Here is a 27,824-nt window from a genome sequence, read left to right as displayed (position 1 = left end):
GACAAGTGACATTTTATTTTCAAGCTGCATTCATGCTCATCTCTTCAAGCAGCAGCAGTCTGCTTCCAGGTTAGCGTCTGTCGCAAATCATGTCACTTTTGCTGTGCCTGCCTGGTCATTTTGGTGGGGATGGAAACACAGCTGTTCCTCTTTGCTCCCATGCTGGGAAGAACATGGAAGCGTCTGCCTTTGAAAAGCTTTTGCTATTGCACTGGTTCTGCCTGGGAAGGCAGAAGTACCTTTGCCATGTTCTGGAGCTGTCCATGCTCTCTCTCCCGAGCATTAGAGAAGAAATGGCTGTAACTTATTTATTTATTTCAAATTTTTAGTTATGGCTTCTCTGCTAAAATATCCAAAGCAGGTATACTATTGCTAGAGTATCTGGCAGTCATTGATCACCAAACTCCTGCACATTCATCTGTAGTGTAAGGTGCAGATCTACTGTAAACTTCCCAGTCAAAAGACTTTCTGCCTCCAGTAGCTCATTCTTGCCCCATTCTGGCCATAGACAAGGGCGCAAGACAAAATATTTACCATAAGCGCTTACAAACACCCACCTGGCCACCCCTTGGGCTAAGTACAGGTTCCAAGCACTCAGGTGGATGGCAAAAAATGCAAAGCAATTTTAAAAACAAAGTTTCTTTGCTCCAGTGATTTAAAAACAGCCTTGATGACTTTTTGACTCTAAGATAAGAGTCATTAAGAAGACAATCCATCAACCAGTCCTCCTCCAAGAGGTTAGAAAACTTCACTCAGCCCCTCCCTTCACCAATGCAAAGCGATCACCTTTCTTTCACGTGCTCAGGGGAAAGGGAGGAGCCCGCTGGAGAGAGAAGGACTGATGGATTGTCAGCCAGCTGCCCTCTCTCTCTCTCTCTCTCTCTCTCTCTCTTCCTGTTGAGTCAAATCCGTGTATAAAAAATTCATGTATAAATAGGCTGGATCTGTAAATAAAAGTTCTTCCTGGATGTTGAAGGAGAATACAGCAGGTCATCACTTAAAGTCATTTTGTTAGAGCTGATGAAATAAAATGATTCCTGGCCAAGACCACTGTCTGTGTGGAGTTTGTAACTTCTCTCCAGGTCTATGTTGGTTTTCTCTGGTCCAGAAAACTCACGTTTATTTCAGTGTTTAATATTAGTGTTTGGGTTCTTTATTTAGAAGTTTGGCAGTGTTTTTGTGACCAGAAATATGCTTTAGGAATGTAACTCTTTTAATGAGAGTTTTTAATTTTAATTAAAATTCATAATTCGTTATGAGTTGTTTCGCTTAAAGTCACAGTTTCCAAGAACCCATTGACAACTTTAAGTGACGATTTGCTCAAGTCTGGAAACCTTTATTGGCATTTAAAAGAAACGAACGGCAAACGGGTACACAAAACAGTATAACAAAGCCAGCGCTTGACTATATACAAGAGAAAGGAAAAATCACAACAGGAGATTAAAAAAAAATGGGAGAAAATGAAACTATATTGATCAAGAAGGGAATTTTAACTTAGAAACAGAGGAAAGATAGTCTGCTACAACATTAGTGATAGTCACAGAGCTATCACTTAATAAGATAGGTAGAGGGTCAGCAGAAGGACCAGGCAAAGAAGATAGCATAGGGATCAGGAGAGTGTCACGAAGGGAATAGGGAGCTGGGCAACAAAACAAAATGTGGTCCATTGTATCTGGTTCAAGAGAACAAAAAGGGCATAGTCTGCAATTGTAAGGGATCTTGGAAAATCTGCTGGAGTGAACGGCTGAAGGAAAAATGTTAAATCTCGCTAAGCAAGTGAGGACTTGCTGTATGCACTTCTCTGTTTGTTGATCCTTATTCTGTCAACATTTACGGTCCTCTCCTGGAATAGCATAAACTCAAAGTATTGGGGGGGGGATCTCATTCATCTCCAGTGCATGTTGCATTGACTAGAATTGGAGGCCGAGGGTTGTGGGAGCTGCTTTGACTGTGATATTTTTTGCATTGCTGCAGTTCTGTTCCCATCTATGGGTTCCTGGAGGACTATGTCTTTGTAATCCAAGCCCTCTTTGACCTTTACGAGGCCTCGCTGAACCCGAGCTGGCTGGAGTGGGCTGTGCAGCTGCAGCACAAGCAAGACGAGCTCTTCTGGGATCCAAAGGGCTTTGCCTATTTCTCCACAGAGGCTGCAGACCCTTCCTTACTGCTCCGCATGAAGGATGGTACGTGTCCCTCTGAGACGGGAGAGTCATGCACCCCATCCTGGGTGAAGAATGAGAGAGCCTGGGCACACATGACCTCCCTTTTTGGTACAGTGGTATTACTACAGAGGGCAGAATTCTGCTCCAAAAGATAGTTACAGCAAGGAAAATAAAAACCTGCTTACAATCAATAGGAAACAGTTTTCTGACTACACAGGACACCTAAGCAAAGAGCTATGAGTTCTGCACTATATGCTATCTAGTTCTCCTTTCTAGAGCCATAGTACACAAGTCCTTGAGCTTGTGCATTATGTTCAACATGCGTTGTTCCAGCTTCTGAATTTGCCTTGCTTTGTTTTAGGAATTCAGTGTCCAGGGCGAGTCTGATACGGAGGTAGATATCACTGGGGTCAGCAGTGGTGAAGCTGGTGAACCAGCAGTGATATGCTGGTTGGTGTGTTAATGGAGAATGTGCAGACACAGCCCAGTCCAAGTCAACCCCAGCACTGCTGCCTTGCTTACACAGCAGTGTGCTCTGCTTCCCGCTATATTTGGTGGAATGCTCTGCTTCCCCTCTGGCCTGCCAGTGCTCTAGTGCTGCAGCTGCCTGCTCCTTAGACTGTCTGAAGTTTAGAAGGAATTGAGGAATGGAGCAGAAGCATGGAGTGGAGGAGGAGAGACTTGGCTAGAACACCTCAGGAGGAGGAGGGGTGGTGGTGGTAGCTGGTGTGCAGTGCTGTTGGTGCACCACGGGTGGGTGGTGTTGGGTGGAGTCTGACCAAAAGCAATGAGCGGCCACATATTGTCCTCTGCTGCCCCCCCAGTCCCCTACTTGAGGTGACTGCCTTAGTCAACTTTGTTGACAGGCTGACTGTGATGTCTGAAAGGAAGGTAGAAGTTCACAGGCTGCGGCGCCATCAGTCCTAAGGGCTCGAGGTTTCAAGTGTCCATCTTTTTGTTGCAGCTAGCAACATTTGCTGGCTACTCCTACTTGGAACACTGTAGCCTGGACTTCTGCTTAGTCTGGGTATTGGATGGTCTTACTTAGTGTTATCTTTGATGGCAGCCTCTTTCAATGGACTTGGCCAAAGTCCTTCCTAGCCCTGAGTTCCCTTGAACTGGAGAGTCTGAGGATTGAATTCAGGGTCTTCTGCACACAAAGCAGGTGTTCTGCCAGTGAACAGTCCAGTCCTGGATTTCGTAGATGTGATCAGGTTACACGCTGACTGAAGTTGGGCAGCCTTCATCTTTGCAACAGTTCTTTAGTTGGGATTTGAATACATCTTAAGCTGTTCCCAAAATATGCAAGAGAACCTACCACAAGCTAAGCGAGAGGGGAAAAAACGGTCAAAGCCCAGTTGCAGACAGAGGTTATGTTAATCCAACCTGTCCTCTGAGGGATGGTGAGAGAATCGTGTGGGTGCTTTCACTTGTGAAGTTGCAGTCGGTTGATGATGATGATGGTGGGCTTGACTGTGTGTCCTGGCTCACTTGTGGTCTTAACAAGCTTGGTATTGGTGGAATAGACCAGACGGGCACCAATACAGAAATGCTGACAGGCCCTTTTGCAGCATTCCTGGTGCCTGTACTAAAAAGAAAAAAAAAACACAATTTCTGCACTTGGTATTGCTCCATGGCAATCTCCTGAGACTCTTGCGCAGCACGTTGCCTGAGGGAGTTGTCTCCTCAATCAGCAGCCTCCACTCATGCCCCAGTTTCCAGCCTTGAAAGATATAAGCACTGGGATTTTAAGCTTGGTACGTGGGTCGTGTACAGAGACATGAATCAGGCAAGCATCTCTCTTGTGTCAGTCTGAGGAGGGAGATGGGAGGCCTGATTGTTCAGCATTCTTGCCTTATCTTGTCAATTTGTCACTCTGCTGTGCTTTTAATCTGCATTAGCATGTTTCCAATCCGCAGGTTGTCAGTGTTGCTTGGCACAGAGTGGGCAGAACCTGTTCTGATTCACAGTGGGCCTGGTATGAGGGGGAGCCCCTCTGTCTTGCTGTCTTAGCTGCTCTGATGTTGCAGAAAGATTGAGCAGGCAGCCTGGGAGAAAGAAGGACAATGGAAACCATCCAAGATGGAAAAGCAGCTGCCCTTAAATTAGACCACGTTAAAAATCCAATCCTATTGTGCATGTTTACTCAAGATAAGTCCCACAAGTTCAATCATACTTACTCCTGAATACATGTGTGTGCTTTCAAGAGACACCTTGTGGGTATGAATTGACTGAGAAGTTTCAGTGCCTTTAGCTTAGAAAGCCATTGATCACCAACAGGCAGATAATGCTTATGGGTCTTCTTGTGGTATGCAGCAAGTTTGTTTGAGGGAAGAATGGGCTCCAGGGTACCTGATCAAGTATAATTTCCTCCTTAGACCAAGATGGCGCAGAACCCAGCCCCAATTCTATTGCTGTCACCAACCTGCTCCGGGCAGCTAGCTACTCTGGCCACAAGGAGTGGGTGAAAAAAGCTGGACAGATCCTGGCTGCCTTTTCAGAGAGGCTCTTGAAGATTCCTGTGGTCCTTCCAGAGATGGCTCGTGCCACAGCAGCCTTCCATCTGACTCTCAAGCAGGTATTGCAATGGAAAAGAGCTGAGTGTCCTTCTCTGGCGCCCAGCATTGTAAGAAATAGAACAGTGTGTATGAAATGTTAAAAGAAGATGATTGGGAAAGAGGGGAACTTCTGACTGCAGGATTACCACTTTAGAGAACTGGTTGGAGTGATTTCCTGTATCACTGAGCTGGGGATGAGGTTGACCCTCATGTCTGAATAAGTCTGCTGGCCAGTGCAACCAATCATAGGGTCTTGGTTTGGTCTTGTGGCCCAGAAGGCCTCTTTTTAATGGACTGAGTGGAGGATTCATCCAGGCAAGTGCTCCAATAGCATCTCCTCGTGTCAGCCCACAGAGTGGTTTTAGAATCATGATTGTGCCTGTTTTCTTCCACCACATCCCCTGCAGATTCTGCTTGTGTAAGCACTGGCTGCCTGCTCTTCCAGGTGTGGACATCTACACAACCACAGAAGTTCCTCCTGGAGTTGCCAATAGCCTTTCTCCCTGGTCCCAAGTGCTAATTGGAGAGTCTGTTTACTGCCTTTGCTTCCCCTGCACATGTCGCTGCCAGGTGGCAGTCCTGGCCCTTTGCAGATTTAGTGGTAACAGAGAGGAAAATGAAGGAAGGAAAAATGTTTTTCTAAGCTTGGTTAAGAGAAGTTATTTTTCTTCTTTGAAATACAAGCAGATGATTTGTGCTCAGTCTGTTTTCAATGATGTACTTGGTTGCTGATTCCGCTTTGATTTATTGCTTACTATCACCTTTTTGTCAGGTGGTTAGGCAAAGTTGCTCCCTTACAATATTTTTTTGTGGCTTCCCTGCCTTATTTGCTGCCAGCCTTGGGCCCTGGTCAGTGACACGGATAGGGTCTAGAGCAGCAGTCTCCAAACTGGAGACCACCACACACCAGGATAATCTTCCCCAGAGCGAACGGTGCTTACCGTTCCAGTATGCTGTGGCTCTTCTTGTCCCTGGATCAGGACAATGTGATGCTCTGGGGCCTGGGCAGTCACATCGATGGTGCAGTACCCTAGTGTTGCATCGTCCCAAACAGGTGACAAGAAGAGCTGTGGCATGTCAGAACAGTAAGCACCCTCATGGGGGAGAAGGATTCTCCCAAACTTCAAATCTGGCCCATGGGCTGGACTTTTGAAAGACCTGGCCTAGTGCGTAAGAGAAGCAGTATGCCATTTCTCCCTAGGGCATTAAAGATCCTGAGTTACTTAAGATCTTGGATTGGTCATCTCTCTAAATTGGTCTTAGCTGGCAAATCACATGGAAGATGGTATTGTACTGAAATGTATAGTATTGGGGTGGCAGCCTTGTAGATGGAGACATCACTACGGTTTGCATCACCGGGTACGAGAGTTCATTGTGTTACCCCCATGATGGATCTCCAGACCATACAGAGTAAATCACAATATCATATGCACAGCAAATGCAGTTGTATCACTTTGTTTGGTGTAACTCCCATTAACTTTATGTATTTATTTTAATATATAACAGTACAGATCTCCCAGCAAATCAGTAGCCAACAAAAAATCTGTGGCCAACTTGATGGCACCCACACAGCTGGATAAGAGTTCTAGTATCAGCTCTAATACATGGAAATGAGAGCTGACTCATACTAACATCTTATTGGTTCCCTGCTGTGTTGTCATAATGCCTCATTGGCTCTCAGAACAATCAGTTTCATTAGTCAGTTTTGAGTTAAGAAATCCACTTATTGTTACATAAGACAGTTGTGTTTCCTTTTCTGGGTATTTGGCTATAACGTTTGATTCAATACAGATATTTCAACATGGCTTGTTTCAGTTGCATTCTGCATTACCCATGAAATAATATATAGTATTGTGAGGCCCCCCAGTGGGGGGAGGGGAGGGCCCGTCTGGCCTTTCCAAGGGGGACCCCCCTTGTGGAGGCCTCAGACTACTTAACCAGAAGATGGGGGGGGGAGTTGTGTCACCTGGTTCCCCCTCTTTGGGTTGGCAGCATTTGCCAGTCAGGAGCAGGGGCTGCTAGCGGCAGATCCTCCTGCCTTCTCTTCTAACTCCCAACTGCTTTGTCATCCCTGGCCTCCAGGTTTATGTAGGGCAGACCCCTCCCCTTTGGCCCCTCCCCTTCCCTCTCAGGGATGGTACAAAAAGGGCCTGTCTCTGGGACTGCCCTCCCCTGGGATTACCACAACTCCTCCCCTTCCTCTCTCTGTTTCCCTCCCACCTCTTCTCACCTGGAGCTGCCAGAGTTGTTCCTGAGAGGGCTGGGAAGGCTGCTGCCTCTGCTCTGGTCTCTGCATTTGGGGGGTGGGCTGGCCCTGCCCTCCTGGGTCCTGTAGCACTGCAGACGACGTCGGGAGGTCCAGCTGTGGGCCCCCGATGTCATAGCCAGGTGCCCTGCCCAGCAAGGCAGGTCCTGGCTGGCTGGGCAAGGGAGTGCTCCCCCTTTTCCCCTGCGGCGGGGGAGGGGTGGCTGCCCAGCAGCCGAATGGCCTGCGTCCAGTCTCCCCCCTCCCTCCTCCAAGGCGGAGGGAGAAGCGGGGGGTTCAGCGTGCAGTGTTCCTCTGCTGCGCTTTGCCGCCTACAGGAGTGCCCAGGCAGCATATGGGGAGGTGGCCCCATGTTCCACCGGCTTCCTCCCTGATCCTCTGGCCCAGAAGCCTCGGTAAGTTGGGGACCTGTGGGAGGAGGGGAACCCCGACAAGTATTATTCAAAAATATCAAGATTTTCCACAGTTTTGGCCAATAGTGCTGTCCCCACCACCCCCAAGTGTGTCAACCCATGTTGTCCACACCCCCTAACAATGCCACTGTTTGTAGATCATCTGTGAGACTGGGGAAAGGATGCAAGACTGCCTGTGGTTTGTGCTTGCATAGAGGCAATTTGGTGCTTTCAGTACTGCAGAGGGCATAACATGATGTGGAAAGGAGGTGAAGGTAGTAAGAGTGGATTGGATCTCCTGTGACTTCGGTTCATCTAAGAGGTTCAGCTAAGAAGTGGCACAGGTCCCGCATGCCTGCGTGTTGAGACCCCTTCAATAAGGCTGGGGAGAATGTGTACTGATTCTATCATTTTCTCCACTGCTTGTGAGCTCCAGATACTTATGTTTTGTCGATCTGTCTCCACAGAGGATTTTTCTGGGTATGTTTAGCTCTTTAGGGAAGATTCAAAGCACATCGTTCTTCTGTTTTATCTCTGGACAGGTTGTTATTTGTGGTGACCCAGCAGGAGAAGACACGAGAGAGCTGCTGCAATCTTTCTATTCTACTTACACTCCAAATCGGGTAAGAACAGCCAGTAGATGGCTGATTTCTCTCTCCTTCTGGCCTTGGTGTTTCCTTCTTGGGATGTAGTGTGTTGGGAATTTCACCCACGGTGTGGGCAACCTTCAGAATATCAAGGTCAGCAAAATGGCAGTCTCAGAAGGACCAGGCCCTTCCAGCATTGAGGCCCCACAAGAGTCAGTTTGATGAGGAAAAGGTACTGGAGATTGATGTGTGTTTAGGGTCAAACATTGCCGGGTTAATGTCAAGGAATCCCAAGAGGATGTACCAAAGTAGGCACTATTCAAGATCCTGAATTTTTTGTTCAAGGTTAATTTCTAAAAAGCCTGTATTTGAAGACATGGACAAAAAGATTGGAGACAGGGCAGAGACCACAGTGATTGAGGTGGTTTCAGTAGCCATGCAAGAAGATCCCGTGCTAGGACAACAAACAACCCAATCCTATTGTGATCTGATCTGCACAGTGCAATGCCACTGATACCGTGTTGGTTCCTGGTGCTCCAGGTGAAGGCTGCAGAATCTCATTTGGCTGGGAATGTGTGAAAACTGTGGCAAAAGCTGTAACTTTCTATTTTGCCCCCTTCCTGGGAAACAGATTGTTCCAGCAGTTGCTGCTCTGGAGCATGCGTTTTAATACAGGGCAGTCAGCACTCCCTCTCCAGGGGGATATGCTCATTACGGTAGCATCCACCTGTCATCCTTGGATTGGCAAATGCATCTGGATTAATAAAACTGACACAGATTCCATGTGGGAATGCCCTGTTTTCTTAACAAAATGAACAGTTTGGATGACAGCAGGGAAAATATTGACTGCAGAGTTTACTGAACTCAGTGATAGAGGGGGTGGATGAGATACATTCAACTAGGCTCTATGATCTAGGACCAGTGTACATGCCCCTGGAGTCTGTCACTTGATCTTGCCGCTCTTCAAATTCACCTGCCTGTGGATTTCTTCTATACCCATAAAAGGGGATCCAAATTCTGCTTGAAGAAAGCTCTGCTCTGGCAACTCAGAATAAGTCCTGCATATTGCTTCATTTGTTTTGTGTACAATCTGAAACTTCATGTCCTTCTTTTTATTTGGCCAGTGATGCAGGTGGATGGGAGTGGATAAGTAAAAAGAAGTAGGAAGGTAAAGTTGTTTTAGAAGTCGGGTTGTTGTGGGGACTTGTACCCCTGGAAGAACACAAAGGGTTAAGTAGGGCAGGGTACACCAGGTCTCCAGACTGATGGAATTCTAGTTAAACATAGATTAGAATTTCCTAGGCCTTTCACCTATAACCAGGTACCCAACAGATAGAAACCTTTATTGGCATACAAACAGTAGTGTTAAAGAGAGAATTAAAATTATCCTAATAATGCAGACACAGTAAATTGTCATAAGGATACAGACACAATTAGCTCATTTACTGCTCAGGTTAACTACATGAGCAAGCAACAGCCTCCTCAATCTTTTCAGTCAAGGTATCATTTAAAATAAGGTGAATTTTTTCTGAATCTGTCTACCCCAGTGTTTCTCAAACTGTGGGTTGGGACCCACTAGGTGAGTCGCAAGCCAATTTCAGGTGGGTCCCCATTCATTTCAACATTTTATTTTTAATATGTTAGACTTGATGCCACCATGATATGTGACTGCATTTGGGGAAATGTTACGCATCTATATTTTTAACAGGCTACTCTGTATATTCCTTTAACAATGATAGTAAGTGGGACTTACTCCTGGGTAAGTGTGGGTAGGACTGTGGCCTAGGATCGTTAAAAGTCTTCCCACTTGATGTCACTTCCGGTCATGACATCACTTCCAGTGGCAGGTTCTCAGTCTAAAAAGTGGGTCTAGATGGTAAATGTTTGAGAACCACTGCTCTAGCCCCTCATCTTTATCAGTATCGATCCTAAATACATAGAGCAGAGATCAGAATTTCAACCCATGGGTAGGATTCTTTCTGGGGATATCCTGGTGCCTGTTACAAGCAGGCACCTTAGGAATCAGAGTTTTCTGCCCTGCTTAACTGTGTTCCTGCCAGCTATCCTCTGCTATGGGAACCCCTGGAGCTCACCTGTTTCTCCAGCATACGGCCCTTGAGTTCTGGTAGTTCTCTGTGGTGGCGGCCAGTGTAAATGTGAGTTGTATGGCCTTTTAATCCACAACCATGTGTGGGAACTTCTTGAATGGGGTTCTCAGTGTCCCCAACTTTGTTGGCAATGAGGGTTGGGAAGGACTCTGGTCCCTTCCTGGGTTGGGTGGGTGGGTGGGGGGAGCCATGCTGTTGCAGACCGTCTATTGAAGTCCAGCACTGTGACACCACTCCTAATAATGCGACAGTTCACTCTCTTGCAAGCTATTCCTTTTTTTGGCTGTATCGAGCCTCCTTATGACAGCTTGCTTACTGGGGAATGTATCAAGTTAAATGAAACCGGGAGGGAGAAAGAGCAGGAAGTCTGGGACTTACAAGCACATGGACTGATGTCCTTTCTGACAGTGGCAGTAAATAGCCAAAGGGCTGGGGGATCTCATGACCCTCTTTGTTCAAGTCCTCTTTAAGCCTTTTCTGCCCAATGTTGCGTATACGCAACAGGGACCAAATGTGTACACCTGTGGGCCAGGCAAAAATGGGTGAATGACTTTTATTCTGGTTCATATTCATGGCATTGAAGGCTTGAACTTGGAAGCCATATGCCAAGGTTCTAGTGTCTGGGACTCTTGGCTTCAATTTGCACATAGAACAATAGATGGTGTTCCAGATCTCTTTTCATAGTTGTATGCTTTTGACTCATTTTTTTTCCAGGTGCTTTCTTGCATGTGTTTTGAAAATGTGAGGAGGGGAGCTTGACATCTGAAACTGCCTTCAGGCACACATCTGCAGGTGTGTCTTGGGAGCAGACTGTACTTTCTATACAGTTGGTCTTTGCAATTTGCCCTTCCATTGGCCTCAAGCCTCATTACTAATGTAGACTGGCCAAAACATTTTCTTTTGAAGGACTCAGATTGTTCTGCTACTAGGAGTTTGGGCCAGCCACTTTTGTCTATCTCTCACTTAGCCTTATGGGTTTCACAAAGTTGGTGGGAAGAAAGAGAGGAAGGAATTACCATAGATACTCACCTATAGTACCTGAAATTTTCACCAAGTAATCAAGCTCAAATTATCACTTCGCCTTATCTCTGGGTCAATCAGAGGGCAAAGCCTTTCAACTCTGAAAATTTTCCTTTCTCAAGCTGCAGACAGGCACCAGGTTTCTCAAGCAGCAGGCAGGCACAGCTCCTTAGAAGCAATTTGTTAACCTTTTATTCTCCTTCCTTCTGCTGCAGCCTGGTTCTGCTTTGCAAATGCTTGCAAAGCAGATCTGTTTTTTTCAACACCAGGATGGGAATCCTCCTTTCCTTTTGAAGCAGGCTACAATTCAGTGCACCCTTACTTAAGAATAACACCCATGGAAAGCAGTGGGTCTACTTCTCAGTAAAAAGGGTTGCAAATATATGCAGCTCCAACTCTGTGCTGTGAATTGAATTGCACACTCCCAGTTATGTGTTAAGGGTTGTATGTTTTATGTAGAGCTTCTGATTTAACACACCAGACACCTTAAAGGTGGATTTGATTCATGGTTCTCCTGCAGTGGTTCCCAACCTTTTTCACTTGCGTATCCCTTGGCAGCCCATTTCCATAAATTGTACCCTTCATATTAGCAAAATGTTTGTAATTAATAATACAAGCCTTCATCTCCTCCATATGAAAGCCTAGACTTCATGTATTCATCACATATTTTCTCTTTTCATCTGTTTGAAGAACTGCCTTTGCACTGTTTTGCACCAGAAGTGTGCTGAGAAATTCTGGGTGATTGATCACTTTCCATATTATGTTTCACCTTTTTTACTGTGCTGGTTTTCAATCGCTGGTTCATACATGAATTGATGACCAAAAACTAGCTATTGGTGGGGCTTTCACAGCCAACTAGCTACCTCCCTTCCTGCCTGGCTGGTCGTTGGAAGGCATTCCTGTCTTGCAAGGCATTCTGGAGCAGGACCATTCAGAATTATTCCATTCTTTTTCAAGTATCCCTAAAGGTCCTGTTGAGTGTCCCTGGGAGTACGTGAATACCAGGTTGGGATCCACTGTTTTACTGGTATGTTGTTTACAGTGCACTTACTCTGATAATGCTTACAAAAAGGTGATGAAGACCAGAATTTAAAAAGAATAAAAATGTATCTTATAATCTTTTACTATGTTTTTAATAAATTAGAGACTACAGTTCTTAGGTAACAATTAATGGTGGGTTATTTTTCAGGATCTGGCCTCGAGTAAAATCAGACAAAACTATAGTCAGACACCCCCCTAAGTTTAACCCCTGACTTATCCGAGGGTCATAGAAAATTACATGATTGTTGGCTCAAAACCTGCCCTCGACTTATCTGTGAGATTGACTTATAGGCGAGTGTCTGTGGTGACTTGTATGTGCTCTGCTCTCAGCTTTCTTTGGGAGGAGCAAAAATTTCTCCAGGTTCCCTGCCCCAAAACTGTTATTAACTACAGAAAAGAAAGTATGCAGGCACTCGTGTTGTGTTTGTATATTTTTCACTTTTGTACACATAGTTTATAGCAACTCCAGAGGAATGATTTGTATTGGGGAACCAATGCAGGGTCAGCTTTAACAAATTCTTCCCCCCCCTTCACAGCCCCAACAGAAATCAAGCCCCACTGTGGCTGCCTTTATCAGCCATCCCTCAACCCCCCTCTCCTCCAATCACTGGGGGCTTCATTCATGTATCTCAAGTCTAGTTGGGTCTTTAAGTACCCGAAAATGGGAATGTCAAAGCTGGTCAGGAGCTGTCCAGCACCATCAGTGAGGAAAGTGGAGATGGCATCAGTGAATCTCAAACCCACCAGCACTTGTTGGTTTCAGGACTAAATAATCTGATGTCTCTCAGTCCCAGCCACTGCAGTGCCCTCTCTGGTACCTGGAGCCCTTTGTGTCTGGGTCTCTTCCTGCCCCACCTCCATCTCTTTCCTTCCACCTTCTTGTCAAAGGATTAAAAGCAGTGACCCACTTTGCAACTGTGGAAAGTGCGGTGTTGACAGCAGGGAGCTGAGCCTGCCTGTGCCAGTGTTAATAAATTACTCCCTTCCCAACAGCTGTATCAGCTTTTGTTCTCTACGCAACTGATACATGTTCTGGGAGGGGCCCCAGCTAGATGATGAATCAGCAGAGGAAGCCTGGAGAAGGGAGCATGATCAAATCAAACAGCATGGAAATTAAATTCCATTCTCACTGTTTAATTCAATTTCCTCTGACTGCAGTGAGAGCTTTGGAAGGAAAGGCTGTGACTGTTTAAAAAAAAAGAAAGATGCTTGTTGGAGTGTCATAGAGCTGGCTAGGGGAGAAGGGAGGAGTTGGGAATCTTCCTGCAGCTCATCCCTGCTTTTTTGGCTTCCCCAAAATGAAGGGGAAAGGGGGGGGAGGAATATTAGCACCCTTCAGAAGTAGCTCCACGAGCATCTGGACCATTGACAGACCTGCAACTTTGCACCATCGGCATTCACTCTGCCTGTGGCTGAGTCCATCAGTGACAGGTTGCTACCACCTGCTGGCCATTTGGAAGTGCAGCAACGATTTGGCCTTGAAAACAATCTCAGGTAGAACCATGACCCAAAGTTTAACAACTGGGGCTGGTCCTTCCCCTCCAGAGTGAGGAAATAGTGGGAGCTTCAGTTGGTGGGTTCACAGTGGTAGCAGACACCACTATGAGTTGCTGAGTCACATGCAGCGCTCAGCAATATCTATAGGTATCAACAGGTTGCGAGAGGAAGGGGGCACAGTGACGTCTTAGGATTGGGACTGTGACAAGTAACTTCCACAATTCCATTTGTTCAGAAGAAGAATTTCCTAAATTCATATCACTACAGAGACTGCTAAGGGATACTGACATGTTTCAGGTGTGACTTCCACCCTTCATCCCATCCCAGACTCTCCCTTCATCCCATCAAGGCTTGAAGGACCACAACCCTGCTTTGCAGCTATGAGATAAAGGGCAAAGGAGACCAAAGGAAGGACTCTAAGGTGTGCACGTGCAGGTGGAGATCAGAGTACCTTCACTAGAGCGCCAGACCCTTATTTGGACCTGAAGGGTGACCAGCTAGCAGGTTTGGGGTGAGAAGCTTCTCTCTGTCTACAAAGCTTGGTACCCTTCAGCCCCCAAAACTTCAGAGCACCATGTGCATCTTTTCACCAGACTATTGTGATAACATGATCTGAAGCAACCCTCATTATACAAAAATGGTCTTCTGGTTCAGGCTGAGGTCTGACTTCTCTGGCATTTTGTCTTCAGATGGAAATTCAAAAGCCAAGCAAGATGCAGCCAGCCAGCCATGTCCTGTTGCTTACCTCCAGCCCTCCTTGGAGGTGGACAGATTAGTTCAGTCTTTGCAAAGAAAATATACCATGACCTAGGGCTCAATCCTATCCAACTTTCCAGCACCGGTGTAGCCGCAATGCAGCCCTGAGGTAAGGGAACGAATGTTCCCACACTTTGAGGAGGCCTCTATGACTGAGTCCCCACCACAGGATGCAGTGCATGCCCCACTGGCACAGTTGCACCGAGACTGGAAAATTGGATAGGATTTGACCCTTAGTCATTTCCCACTTTGTGTAGTAACTTGGTGTCAGTGTTGATGCCTGATAAACACACAAGGAAAGATAGAACCAGGCCACAAATTCATCCACGGGAAGAACAAACTAGTTTGAACTAATCAGAGTAAAGATTTGGTTCAAAATGGAGTTCTAGGATATTTCTGCACATCACAAACTTAGCCTCATGCTTGATTTCTTTGCTGCTCATTTCCTAGTGTGGGAGTTCTTTGGCCAAGAGGCATTGTCACAGTCAGGGGTTGGCCGAATGTTGTATGCTTTTCAGGAATTATACATTTGTGCTCACGAACGAACGAACAAACAAACAATTGCAGTATTGGCCTGAATTTTAATACATTCACACATGAACAGGACAATAAATTAAAAGACGGGAAGACAGTGGAATTTGGGAGGTATGTGATGTGGGCACATCACAAGTCAAGGTGAAAAACTGCAGTGACAGAGAAGTTGCTCTGAAAACACAATAGGCATGCTGAGATCTTTAGTTGCCTTAGTATTGGCTAACTATTGCCTTACTGTGGTCTGGCCTTTTTCCATTATTGTTAGAGGCAACATCCACAACGAGGAAGGTAGGAAGCAGTTTAACCATTGTAGCTCAGGCAGTGGCAGTTTTCTGTAGCTGCAGTTCTGGGTGAATTTATTGAAAAGATATCCTGCTTTTCTCTGTAAAAGACTCAAAGTGGCTAATAATAGTGGTTAAAGCAATATGCATCCAACCAGCAGCAACTGCTTGCAGTGAAAACAATAATCCTAAAACAGGGAGGAAAGTAATAGCCCATCAATCCATTGCCCCCTCCCTCAAAATTGTCTTTGGAATCATAGGGATAATCAAAAGAGACCAGCAAAGACTTGCTGGAAGAGGACTGTTTTCAATCTGTGCCAAAACACAAGCAAGAAGGGTGAGAGCCATCACAGAGAGGATCATTTCACATACCGTCACCAGCTAAACCTTTGATGGTAGTGGAACATGCAAGAGAGCTTTTCCCAAAGTTCTTAGGGGAGAGGTGGACTCATATGGAGGAAGGGTGTCCGTGACCCCTAAGCATCATTCTAGGGCTTTCAAGGTGTGAACCGGCACTTTGCATTGCAAGGAGAAACAAACTGCCAACCGATCCAAGCCGCATCGACAAAGGCAGCAAATTGGATAGAGGTAGAGGAATCACCTAAAGGAAGGGATCATGAATCAGCAACGGGTTGCCTGGGAAGAGCCATTCCACTAAATTGAATTGGAGCTTGTGCACCAAAGGAGATGTCTTCATCTTCTCTGCCACTCCGGTTTCCTTCCTTCAGGTGATGAAGCAGCCCTGACTCACTTCCCCCTGGAGACAGACTTGCTGTGAAGGCAAGTCAAATAGCACCGTTTGTTTGAGAAGACAGCCATGTGCCCATTGACATCCCTGTTTGCACCGTGGGAGCAAGCTGCTGGTGGCTAAAACTTGCCAGGGCAAATGTAATTAATTTGGTCATGCCGGTAATTAATTCTTCACCAAAAAGCACACAGCAACTTACTTCCTTGGAATAAGGGGCAGAAAAGCCCTGAGAAAGGAACTAGTTTCGAGGTGGGAAGAGAAGGCAGCTTTTCACCAGACAGCCATCTATGGGGAGTCTGTGGTGAACCGTTTTTCTATCTTGAGATGGGCAAGTGAAGGTTGAACTCCACGTTACATCTCCTCCATCATGCCTTCCTGCCTCTAAATTGAGGCCACTTGATTTGCACTGAAATCATGGCCATGAAGTGGGTGTTGCACCGAGACTGGAAAGGGGATTCCTCAGCAGGGGATTTTCCCCTTGCAGCTCCCTGCCCCTGCTGCTTTCCTCCCAGGCCTTCCAAGCCTGGATTTGTGAAGGAAGTGTGAGTCCATAACCCCTGCTAGAGGAAGAGTGGTGAAGGGGAAATTGTGGAAAGAAATTGGTGGGTAGAGTTAGTGGGTAACATGCCCTCCTCCCACCTCTGCACTCCTGGCCCTGATTCGTAGGAAAGAAGCAGATACCACGTTTTAAGAGATGAACTGGACAAGAAATGTGTCATCCTGCCCTACAGAAACCTCCAGTTTGGATAGTTAGCTCCCAAGTTTGTATAGTTTATGTGAAAATATTTAGTACTGAAATGCCGGGTTTTGGAGCCAGGCAACTTCCAAAAATTCAGAACAATACAAATATGCACAGCCATAATTAAAATGTGTTCACAACAAGTTTTCCCAAGTACATACTACTAAATTAAATAATAGGATACGTTAATGCAGCCTATTGTGGCTCTTGAGATTGGGATTGAGCTGGCTTCCACTGAAGCACCAGTGTCTACAAAAATAGGAGGAGGGAGAGGATGCAAGGACCTACTTCCTAAGTGTGCTCCATTGTGCATGGCTCTCTACATTTCATCTTCCAAGTGCTGGAGTCATGCAGGCATTCAATGCCCAGATGGAAAGACATGTCCTCTTTAGAAGTGTATGTAATTTAAGGGCTGAGCTGGAGTGCCTATGAGTTGAAAACTGCCTCCTCCTTTTAGTGGTTTTAGGCACTCTTGCAAGCACATTTGCACTGTTTCAGTTTGGCTCCCCTTAGTACCATTTTCCTTTGTATTTGCCCCCACTTGCCATCGCTGCTGTCTAATTCTGTTGGCCACAGTGGCAAAAGTCACTGATGCCACAGTGCTACATCTAACTTGGTCTGACTGGTCATCCAGTTTGTGGATGCTCATGAATTTGGGTTACCACAGGCAATCAGATTAATGCCAGTGTGGGCACATGAGACTGAGGCTGCAATCCTGTACATACTTTCCTGGGAGTAAGTCTCACTGAACACAGTGGGACTTCTAAGTAGACATGCATAAGGTTGTGCTGTAAGGACAGTGAAGGTAAACAAGGAAAATGTTACCTGGAAGAAACAGAAGCCAAGGGAACAAAAATGGTTCATCAAAGTGATCTGAATACTCTGTTTGAGGAGAGGTGTAATTCTGTTTGGCTACGTTCTGCTTCAAAAGCAAATACTGAAATTACAGAGAATTCAGTGTAACCCTAATCTAGATGGGCCATGTCACTCATAATGACAAACCTGAGGGGAAAGGAAAGGCAGCCTCTGGTTACACCCTATTTTGACATGGAATCAAAGAAGAACCAGGGGGTGGATTGGGTTGGAGTTTACTTTCTGGTTTATTATTCCCTGCTGTCCTAGTGGCCTAAGGGTAATTAAGAAAGATTTCATTATCTCCTTTGTCCATGGAGTGCTAATGCTCTGGCTTTCCTTTATCCTGCCTGAGCAAGAGGACTTCGGGGAGCTTGCGGAAAATGAATTAATGAATTTTGGATTGGACATGAATTGGTAATTAATCACTCCTGGAATTCAAGATAAAGCTAATGAGAGAAGATGATGGACAAAGAGGCCAGGAGAAAAATGGTGGTATAAACAGCAGCGCTGTTATCTGTCGTGGAGGTGGGCTGGGTGCACTGAGGAGGTCGCATGAGCAAAATCGGTGGCCCACAGGAAGATTCTAAGCTTTGGCTTACATCAACCCAGTACATTAAATGGATTATGTCATGGGGAGAGTGACCCAGACGTGTGGGATCGGGGAGCCTGCCCAAGAAAAGGAGCAGAGAATATGAGACTGGGAGTTGTCCTGAGTCAGGTGTTTGACAGTAGATCTGACAGGAAAGAGTGAAAATGCAAAGAGTGAATGGTGGCATGGGGAGCCTGTGGGAGAGGTTCAAGTTGATTTTTAAATGCAGTTTTACTGCTGGAAGACTGTTATCTCTGTCTTCAGTTATTTTAAATGGTTTTGATGCAGTCCTAATTGTTTTACTGACGTGTGTTTATTGATTTTACGTTTGAATATAAGCTGCTCTGGGAATGTGGGTTGGTTGAAGTGTGGGGTATAAATGCCTTAGATAAGTAAACTTGAGCTTAGAAAGAGAATCTTGTGGTGTGTGCATGTGTGTTCAGTAAATATTTTGGGTCTGCTATTAACAAGGTGACAGTGACATTGAAATAACTTTTACTTTTGACTTTCCCAAAGCTGTGTCGGGCTGTGCGTAGGTGAGATCCTGGGTAGAAAGGGAAAGCCATACTGATCAATGTGGTGGCTGTTTGCTGGGATGGGGCAAGAGCTTTTTGTAAGTGTGGGTTGTGGCAACATGTGCAATGGCTGGCTTGGTGCACAAACTCTTACCTGGCACTTGCTGGTTATGGCGGCAGGGGCATTTCCCAAAGCCTATGCGCTAAATTCTGTTACAGTAACTGCATCAATAGAGCTGACATGCTTGGGTTTGTTTGGTTTTTCTCTTCCTAAAAAGGAATCTGATCTCAGTTGACAGGAGGAAACCTTTAACCCTCTACTCCAGCCATGATCCTAATTGGGTTTGCCCTCCTCAGTCAGTAGCTGCTTTTTTTACTTCAGGAGGAAAGCTCTCATCGGCTCCAATGAAAACTTTCCAGTCGGGGCAAAGAGAAGCCCCAAGGCTGGGAGACTAACTGAGATCATGTCAGGAGTGATGGAGTAAAGTCTTCCTCTTCCCACATTGTCCTGATCTAGATCCCCTCCCACCTCTCTGGTGGCTTATATTTCAGGGGGGAAAAAACCACATTCATCATCTCTTATGATATGCTTAATGTAATGTAGTTTAGTTGTGTGTGTGCAAGTGCATGTACTCAGTATAGATTCAGTGTCCTTCCTTCTCCAGTATAGCATTTGTTTTATTTTTTTGTGCCTGCTGGGAGAGTGGTTACAAACGCTTCCCTGGCTGGGTCTCCCACATACTACCTGCCTCACTGTTTGGGAAGTACAAAATGGTGTCATTATTTATCTGACACAAAATTCTATCTAGAAATTCTCAGGTGCTCAGGACCAAGGGTGGGTGAGTATCTTGGGCAGAAGGTAGACAGAGATTGGTGGTTTACAGCCCAATCCTATCCACACTTTCCTGGGAGTAAGCCCCATTGACTCAAATGGAACTGACTTCTGAGTAGACATGCATAGGATTGGGCTGTAAGTCACCTCCTTCAGCAACAAGTTGACCAGCCTGAGGGAAATCAGAAGCTCTGGAAACTTTGTATCAACCAGTAGCACCAGATTGGTACTCTGATGTCACCTGACTTCCAGACTAGGAGGATTATGGGCAGTGATTTGAATGCTCTATCTCAGCATTTCTCCATGTTTATCCCCCGCTGTGCCACTTTGCATTGTCCACCTATTGAAAGTACCACCAGTTACTTCCATATCGGGAGGCCAGATGTGACAAAACACCAGTAAGAGGCTCAGGGCAGACAGGAGGGCTTTTTCGAGCACGAGAAAAGTGCACACTGGAGCTCTGCCGCCAAACTTAGCCTCGCATCAGGCTTGTTGTGTTGCATTGTGGGTCTTGCTGCCAGGGGGCTGGGGTCAGGGGGGTCTCATGCATACCACCAGACAACACCTCAAGTACCACCAGTGGTTCGAGTACCCCTGGTTGAGAAACACTGCTCTATCTAGGATTGTCTGTACAGTAGTTTTCCAGATGCTGATGTGGGGAACAGTTCCTCAGTATGATAAGGCAATGTGAGTGCCCTGATTACTGTGTTGCACATGCGTGTCTGTGTGCATATGAGAGAGGACGCATACATGCAGAGCTCTCATGTTTGTTTTCACAAGAGTGGCAGGGAAATCTTTCACCAGATCCCTTTTCCTGCTTGTTTCCTTCTTTCCTTAAGAACCAACCTGAGAGACAGAAAAAGCCTTTGTCCTGTAATGACAGAAGTACTTGGTGTATCTTCCATTCACTTTGATTTTGGTATGGTCTGTCCTGTTTTACATCTTGAACAAAGGTAGATGATTCTCCCTCCTGACAAGGCTTATCCCAGTGCACTTTCCATTAATGCCCAGACCCCAGGGGAGCTAATAATGATTTTAGTATTGTAAAAATTAATTAGTACTGCAACCATTTGTTTCTCAGGCATGATTAGAGCAGTTCTCAGCGGCAGTGAATGGATGACTCTGCAGCAGGATCCTCTGCAGCTTTGATCTGGCCTAGAAACACCCCAAAGAGTCTCTGGAGTGAATGGGCAGAGTGTGGAGACAGGACACTTTCCAGGGGCAGGATAAGTCTGGGTGTATATTGAAGAGAAAGCCCTTTTCAGAAGGGTGGCCGAGAACAGGTTTGCACAAGGGAAAAGCAAACTTAGCGATGCAATCAGGTGTAGTTCGGTTACAGTGCAGATATAATTAAAGGGGAAGGGGAAGCACAGAGGCACTTAGGATGTCTGTGGAGAAAGATGCCAGAACTGAGCAGGCTGGGAATGTATGTAGAAGCAGCATGTTTTAGAAAGCAGATGGATAACCAAGTTTGGTAAAGCATGTGGTCTAGTTGAGCTTTAAGCTGACCAGATGTGTCTGCCAATCTCATATCCCTTGCTGTTGTCCCAGGAAGAACAGTGTGACAGCGGCAGGCACTGTTAAGTAATCAGTTATGGTGGGGCAAGGAATAGCCCTACCATACTAACACAATTCAAAGGATTCCACCATGCCCAACTATATTTGCACTTTGGTGGAAGTGGCTTGAGCATGGAGGTCAGCAAGGATCCTGGATGAACATCAGACTGAATTAAACCTGTGTGTATATGCTAGTGGCTCAGCCATAGCCTGCGGTGCTGGGAACAGGAGTTTGTGGCACAGAGAGTGAAGAAGGGCGCATTTTTTTCCCTGCTCCTAATCATGGAGAGCATCTCTGCCTGTCAGGGCACCTTCCACATCATGGGATAGCAGTGCTGTTCTGGGAGGGGGAAGCAGGACTTAGGAACAAAAAGGTGTTCCTGAACATAAGCTCAGCAACAAGCCTTTGCTATCCCAAGATAGGTCTATAAATGACTCTTAGCCATGATTCGTCAATGGAATGTTCCAGTTCAGAGGGCCTGTCCCTCTGAACACAACTTGCTGGGACTGTTCCCATCACACCCTAGTTGTGGACTTCTTGGAAACATCTGGCAGGTCAGTATTGGTAAATGGGATGCTGTTCTAGATGGACCCTTGCGCTGATCCAGCAAACCGTTCATAGTTTTGCACAGCTAATTAGCCGTGTATCCTCTCTCAGATGACCGTCAATGCTGGATACTTAAAGGAAGTGTATCAACAGCCCAAAACGCGAACTGAATTGCTCAAGTCCCTGCTGATCTCTTCCACTGTTTAGCAATCTAATGCCTCAGCAAGAGAGTCTCTCCCTTTGCTTCTGCCCATTTTCACAAATGATCATGGATATTCTTGCCTCCTTTGATGGGCTTTCTGAGGGAAAAGAAGTATGAGAGGCAACAAGAGTGCTTTGAGTGCATGCGAAAAGCTTTGTGGGAAAGCTCAGACATTCTGCAAAAGTGGATTTTTTAAAAGTCATGAAAGTAGGGCATTTCTTTGTTTTGTATTATTGTTTCCCAGAGAATTCTCTAGATGAGTCAAATTTTTGGCACCCTTGTGTTCTAGTTTGGCTCTTCCATCCTTTGGTTGGTCCCACCTCTGCTCCCTCTCCATAGCGGGGTCTTTCTGCCCTAGGCATGTCTACAGCATGAGAGAGAAACAACATAGTTTGTGCTGGGCTGTGTCAGCCCTGATGCCAGCTTGCCATCCAGCACCTCACATTGTCTGGTAGCAGTCTGCTATTGGGGAGGGCTTCTGGACCTAGAATTTGGGATACTCGCCTAGGCTTTTCCAGCTCTGAATCCTTCATGAAGGAAGCTGTCATGCTGTAAAAATGATGAATGCCATTGGAGTTCCATTGCAGTGGTGTGTTTGAAGCCTGATGGGAACTTGGGGCTGGCCACAGCATGATTTTGTGGATCTCAGCTCAGTCTGGGCATAGATGAGGCAGAAAGGCTAGGGCAACAGGAGAAGGATACACATACACATATACACTCCCTTCCTAAACTCCACTGCAATCCCCAGATGCAAGGGCTTGAATGAGAGTTGCTGGCATGAAGTAGATCTTGTACCCAGAATCAACTTAAACCAGAAGCAATGGGCTTGCTTATAGATTCTGACTCCTGGGTTATTGCTGAGGCTGTTATTTCTGGTGTGGTGTCTTGAAAAAGAGTTTCTCATTAGGTTTCTTGATACGCTTCAGTGTTATCAACTTGGACCTAGACTCAACAGCCCTAGAAATAGCCAGTACATTTAGCAGAAGATAGGGGAATCTCCTGTATTTCAAACAAGCTGTTCCGTCCTTCCCCAATCAGCCCAATAGGCCAATAGAGACTCTTGCCTTGCTTACTCTGCACATTTTCCTGAGATGATAACTGAGCAGGAGGAGCTGTTGATAGTTCAAGAACTCTTTTCATGTAATTTCAGGATCTTGTGACTAGAGAAGATCTGAAAGTCATGTAGTCCAAATGCCTTTACAGGGTCAGGGTCCTTCATATTCAAACACTTATCAGGCAGTTTCCACTGGAATTCTCATTCTCTCATTTTTTATCAAGAATTTAGATCATTTTGTTTGCCAAACCATTGCATGCCACTGTTTTCTGTCTTCCTGTTTTTCTTCAGAACTGATTTGGTCTCAGCTCCCATCTCTCCCCCCAAAATGCAATAACAGCACTAGCCTCTCCAAAGTAGACTGGCAAAATGCTGCTGAGTTTATATGTTTTACAGCCCAATCCTATGCATGTCTACTCAGAAGTAAGTCTCATTAGAGTCAATGGGGCTTACTCCCAGGAAAGTGTGGATAGGATTGGTCTGTTACTCCTGATATAGTACCAGCTTCCTCTTTGCAACTTCTACCAATAGTTGGTATCTGGTCTTAATTAGTGATGACCTGCCCCTTCTTTTATCCTAAATTATTCAGTTCCTGTTCCCCGCAGGTGTGTGTTTGTGTTATTTTTTATTGGAAAACAGTGTTTTTAAGTATCTATTTATTTCTTTGAAAGAAAAAAAAAAAGAGTGAAACCAGTAATTAAAGCAGCTGTGTCCTCCCCACCCCATGGGAACAGGAACTGATTAATTAAGGGTCACCTCATCATGAATGCCACTGCATGCTGAACATGAAGAAATAGAGGCAGAGGCCACAAGGAGAAAGCTACTCATTAACATTGTGGGAGGATGTTAAATGGTTGAATGGTATTACTCAGAAAATAAGAATTTTTCCATGGGAATGGGCACTGCCAGATCATATAATACTATGGTAAGTGCTGTGTGAAACTACCATTTTAATTTCTACTTCCAATTGATTGGAGAAAAGCAATGCTTCAGCAGTGCTAAAGGACCCTAGTGAAATCATTAAGATTGCAATGTGCATGAGCCAGGGGCCAAAATAAATAGCAAAATAAATAAATGGTTCTCTGTCCCAAAATGTACTCTAACAAAAGATGCAAAAGAAACACCAGCCCAGTCTGTGGCAGTCCAGATAGTCCAGGGAAGCAGCAGGCAACATGGTAGGGAAGAAAATCAGCAGCTAGTCTGATCTTGAGTCCCCCGAGACTCAGCTGGGTGTTTCCGACTGCAGGTCTATGATTCTTAGGGAGGGAGAAAACTGGGTCTTAACCTCTCAAGCCTGTGACCTGTTCTCCTTTCTTATGTCTCTGTTTCAGGTGCTGATTCTTGCTGATGGGGACAGCACAGGGTTCCTGTACCATCATCTTCCCTTTCTGGCCTCTCTGGAGAAGAAAGATGGGAAAGCCACCGCTTACCTCTGTGAAAACTATTCCTGTTCCTTGCCGGTCACCTCCAGTCAAGAGCTGTGCCGTATGCTTCTGCCCTGAGCTGCCACCTCTGGCCTTCCATGGTTGCCCTTGCACTTTAGTGAACAAGACAAGAGAGAGCCAAACATTGAATGAGGCATCGTGAGTTGCTTGGACCTTGCAATAAAGTCACCTTCAGAATAAACTACAACTGCTTCGCCTTCCATTTTTCCCTCCAGATCTCCGTTTCACTGGCTAAATTACTTACGTTTCTGATCTTGAAGGAGCATCTTCTCTCTTCTGGAGGATAGATGCTCAGTAGTCTTCACGAGTATTTGCTATTGGAGAGAAATTACATTACCTTAAGGAGGAATAGCCCCTGCCATGTAATGTCAGCTCTAAGCTGAAGTATGAATTTGGGTCCCATCGAAGCAGTGATGTTTTGTCTAAAGCAGCTGATCTAGTAGGAGTTTGGTTCCTACTGCATGTTGCAGGCCTTCCAGGAGATGGTCATTCTCCCATTTTGTAAAAAATTATGGGATTTAGGACACAATGTCAAGTCCCCTCACCTTTTGGCTAACTTGGTGAAGAAGCAAGTACCTGTTTCCTTCTAAGGATGCAATCCTATGTATGCTTTCCTGAAATTAAGCCCATTGAAGACAATAGGACTTACTTCTGAGTAGATAAGCATGGGATTGTCTCTAAGATGTTTTAGGGAAGTGGTTCCCAAACTGTGGGTCTTGACCCATTTTTTTGTTGTTCACAAAACGGACAGGGAAGATCAGGCTTTGTGCATCAAGGATTATACAAACTGCTACTTGGGGTGGGGAGCACTGCTGCCCAATCACCATTATAGCCGCACTCCTTGGCATTTATAACTCAGGCAGCAGCTTCTAGGGCCTCTAAAAAGTCTGAGAACCATTGTATTAGGGTTTTTTCTTTAGGTTTGTAGAGGAGACTAAGAGCCCAATCCTGGGTTCGGCGCACCGGCTCACAGCCAAAATGCACTGTCGCAAACGTGCCATAAGGCATGTCTGCAGATCCTACCGCCGGGTGAGTGCCAGTGGTAGCCCAGTGCTGGCCGGCACCGGGCTACCGCCGGATGGGAGCCTGACCTCTGCTCCTTGGCGGTCATGCAGACTGCCAACCGAGAGGTAGGTGGGGGTGTGGGGGGAGGTGGGGAGGAGGGAGGCGAGAATAAGGAGGGCAGAGGGTGGGGAGGAGGCATTACAGGGAGGCGGGGAGATGGCTGGGGGAGGCGTTACGGGGAGGTGGGGGGAGAGGGTGGGGGAGGGAGGGAGGGAAGGAGGGAGGTGGGACCAGTGGAGCGACGCAGTTTGAATCTTGCTTCTGTCATGAACTCACTAGGTGGCCCTGGGCAAGCCTTTCCCTCTGAGCCTCAGTCTGTGTTATGGGGTTAATAATACTTTGTAAGGTTTAGTATTTGAAGGATTTTGCACACTCAGAATGCACTATACAAATGCATATACATACCTGTATAAATAAATACCTGTATAAATAAATGATAAAATGACAGTGATAACATTAACAACCCAGATCCAGCCCAAAGTCTCGGACTCAATGTAAATGGATTTTTCAACAGTGATCAATTGGGAAAAAATGTGAAATCAACGAATTAAATAATGTAATTTACAAAGATACAGATATATATACGAGTATTAGCATGCATAATTTGGGGACTTGTTGCAGAAATCAAGGGCACTACATTTATAAATCTAACCTCCTGAGGTCATGCAGCCTGCTTTAAAATGTAAGACTTGGGTGCCACTTCCCTGTGCTGGGGGGAGCTATGACAAGATCATAACTGGTAATGCCAACAATCGGGGCAATCAGCTGGCTTCATGTGCGACCAGGAAAGGACTTTTCTGCAAATAACAGCACTGGTGATCTTCTCTTTCTCCTGGGAAGTGAAGCCTGTTTCTGCGGCACTCTTTTTTGTCTGCCGATATCAACTCTCCTGGTCCCTTGACGATCTAACAGGAGATCCTGCCTGCAATTCAGGAGGGTGTTGCACGATGCCAGCGAGTCACGTTGTCAGGTAAGGCAGAGGCTGACGGTGGCATTTTTCAGTGTAACGAGATAATTGACTCTAATGAAAAGCCATTATACGCTTTTGGACGAGCAATTCTCTTAAGTGCTGCTGAGGCCATCTCACATTGCCAGCTCCCACTGGTGACGGAGGAGACATTTCAACCAGGATCCCAGAAATAGAGCCAGAGAACAGGCTGACATCAGAAGCCAAGAAGCTTTGCTGTTGGGCAGAGCAGCCTTTGCTGCTGCTGCTCCCTCTGGCCGTGTCAGGGCAGCATAAGCTGAATTATTCAACACTCTCTCTCTGTGTAGCGGAGCTGGATCTGCCCTTCATCCAAGCAGCCCTCCTGCTCTCTTTAATTTTCTGCCACCAGGTATGCAGGAGTTGCCAGGAATCAATTGTTCAGCTTGTGCCAAATGAAAGAAGCCAGGGGAAAAACAGGGGGCCATGAAAGTCACATTCGCTAGTGAAAGGGAGGCTATTTTAGGATGCTCTCAAGCTAAGCAAAACGTCCATGTGGACTACCCTTGTAAACACAAAGTTTACCTTAGCTGGTTTCCTGCACCTTGAGCACTTCCTGCTTGACAAATATAGCTCAGGTAGTAGGGTTATCTCTGCAGTTTTCAGGAGTGACTATCCAAGATCAACATACTGCATGCTGACAACTAGCTTCCACTTCTAAGCATTCTTATTCGCTGACTGTTCTGGGCCTAGTTCTACCATTCTCTTGCAGACCAGTGTGTTATGGACAGACATGCTGGACTGAGAAATTATAGGCCCAATCCTAACCAGAGCTAGCAGTAGCAGAACACTGGCAGCGTTAGGAGCCAGTATGTTGGCTTCCCATCTCCACTGGCACACATTGAGAAGCCAGCCAGTGGAGGGGTCAAAAAGGGTGGGGGGTAGGTGGAGGGCAGAATAGGAAGGAGATGGGGTGGGGATAGGCGGATTGGTCCCTGGAGGGGAGTGGGTTCAGCGGTGGCGACACACCAAATCCACACCCCCTTTCCACACCTGATCCACCTACCAGAGCAACACAGAGTTGCACCAACACTGTTGGTTGCCCCTAGTGGCTTTTGGGGCTCACCCTGAGGAGACCTCCAGCAGCCAAAAATCCCTTGCGGGATGCAGCAGAAGCCACACATTGCCACAAGGGGCATTTAGGCAAGATTGGGCTGCCCGTGTAGGCTGTTGGAAACAAAGGTAGAATGGTTCTCTCCTCAGGTTCAATGGAGAACAGGGAGGAGCTGTAGGTACCTTTAAGAATAATAGAGCTGGTCAGCAAGGAGATGGAACAGGTGGTTGATGATCTATTTGAAGACATGAGGAAGCTTGTCAGGGAACTGATTAGCTGAAGTTTCCTGGGTCAGGGAGACCAGTGGTTATACATTCCCTTTCTTTTCTCTTTATTCAGATGGGAGTGGGTTTTTCCAGGAGCTAGATTCTATTTTGAATTGCCCAGGTTCAGGGTCCTTTTGGCTGGGGAAATTTCTGTTCTAGGTCTACTATC

General features: G+C 46.0%; 1 protein-coding gene across 1 annotated transcript in view; it reads left to right on the top strand.

The window, feature by feature from the left end:
• The window catches only part of SPATA20 (spermatogenesis associated 20), a 54,203-nt gene extending 29,731 nt beyond the window's left edge, over nucleotides 1-24,472 (top strand). The window contains exons 13-16 of the mRNA XM_066614393.1: nucleotides 1,975-2,183; nucleotides 4,541-4,740; nucleotides 7,921-8,001; nucleotides 24,172-24,472. Of these exons, the coding sequence (XP_066470490.1) occupies nucleotides 1,975-2,183; nucleotides 4,541-4,740; nucleotides 7,921-8,001; nucleotides 24,172-24,342 (661 nt within the window). The 3' untranslated portion in view covers nucleotides 24,343-24,472. The remainder of the gene's footprint in view (nucleotides 1-1,974; nucleotides 2,184-4,540; nucleotides 4,741-7,920; nucleotides 8,002-24,171) is intronic.
• The last annotated feature ends 3,352 nt before the right edge of the window (nucleotides 24,473-27,824 follow it).

Source organism: Tiliqua scincoides, chromosome 2, assembly GCF_035046505.1.
Source record: "Tiliqua scincoides isolate rTilSci1 chromosome 2, rTilSci1.hap2, whole genome shotgun sequence".
Classification (NCBI taxonomy): domain Eukaryota; kingdom Metazoa; phylum Chordata; class Lepidosauria; order Squamata; family Scincidae; genus Tiliqua; species Tiliqua scincoides.
The sequence above is the reverse complement of the archived record's forward strand: the minus strand, read 5'-3'. Positions and strand labels throughout refer to the sequence as shown.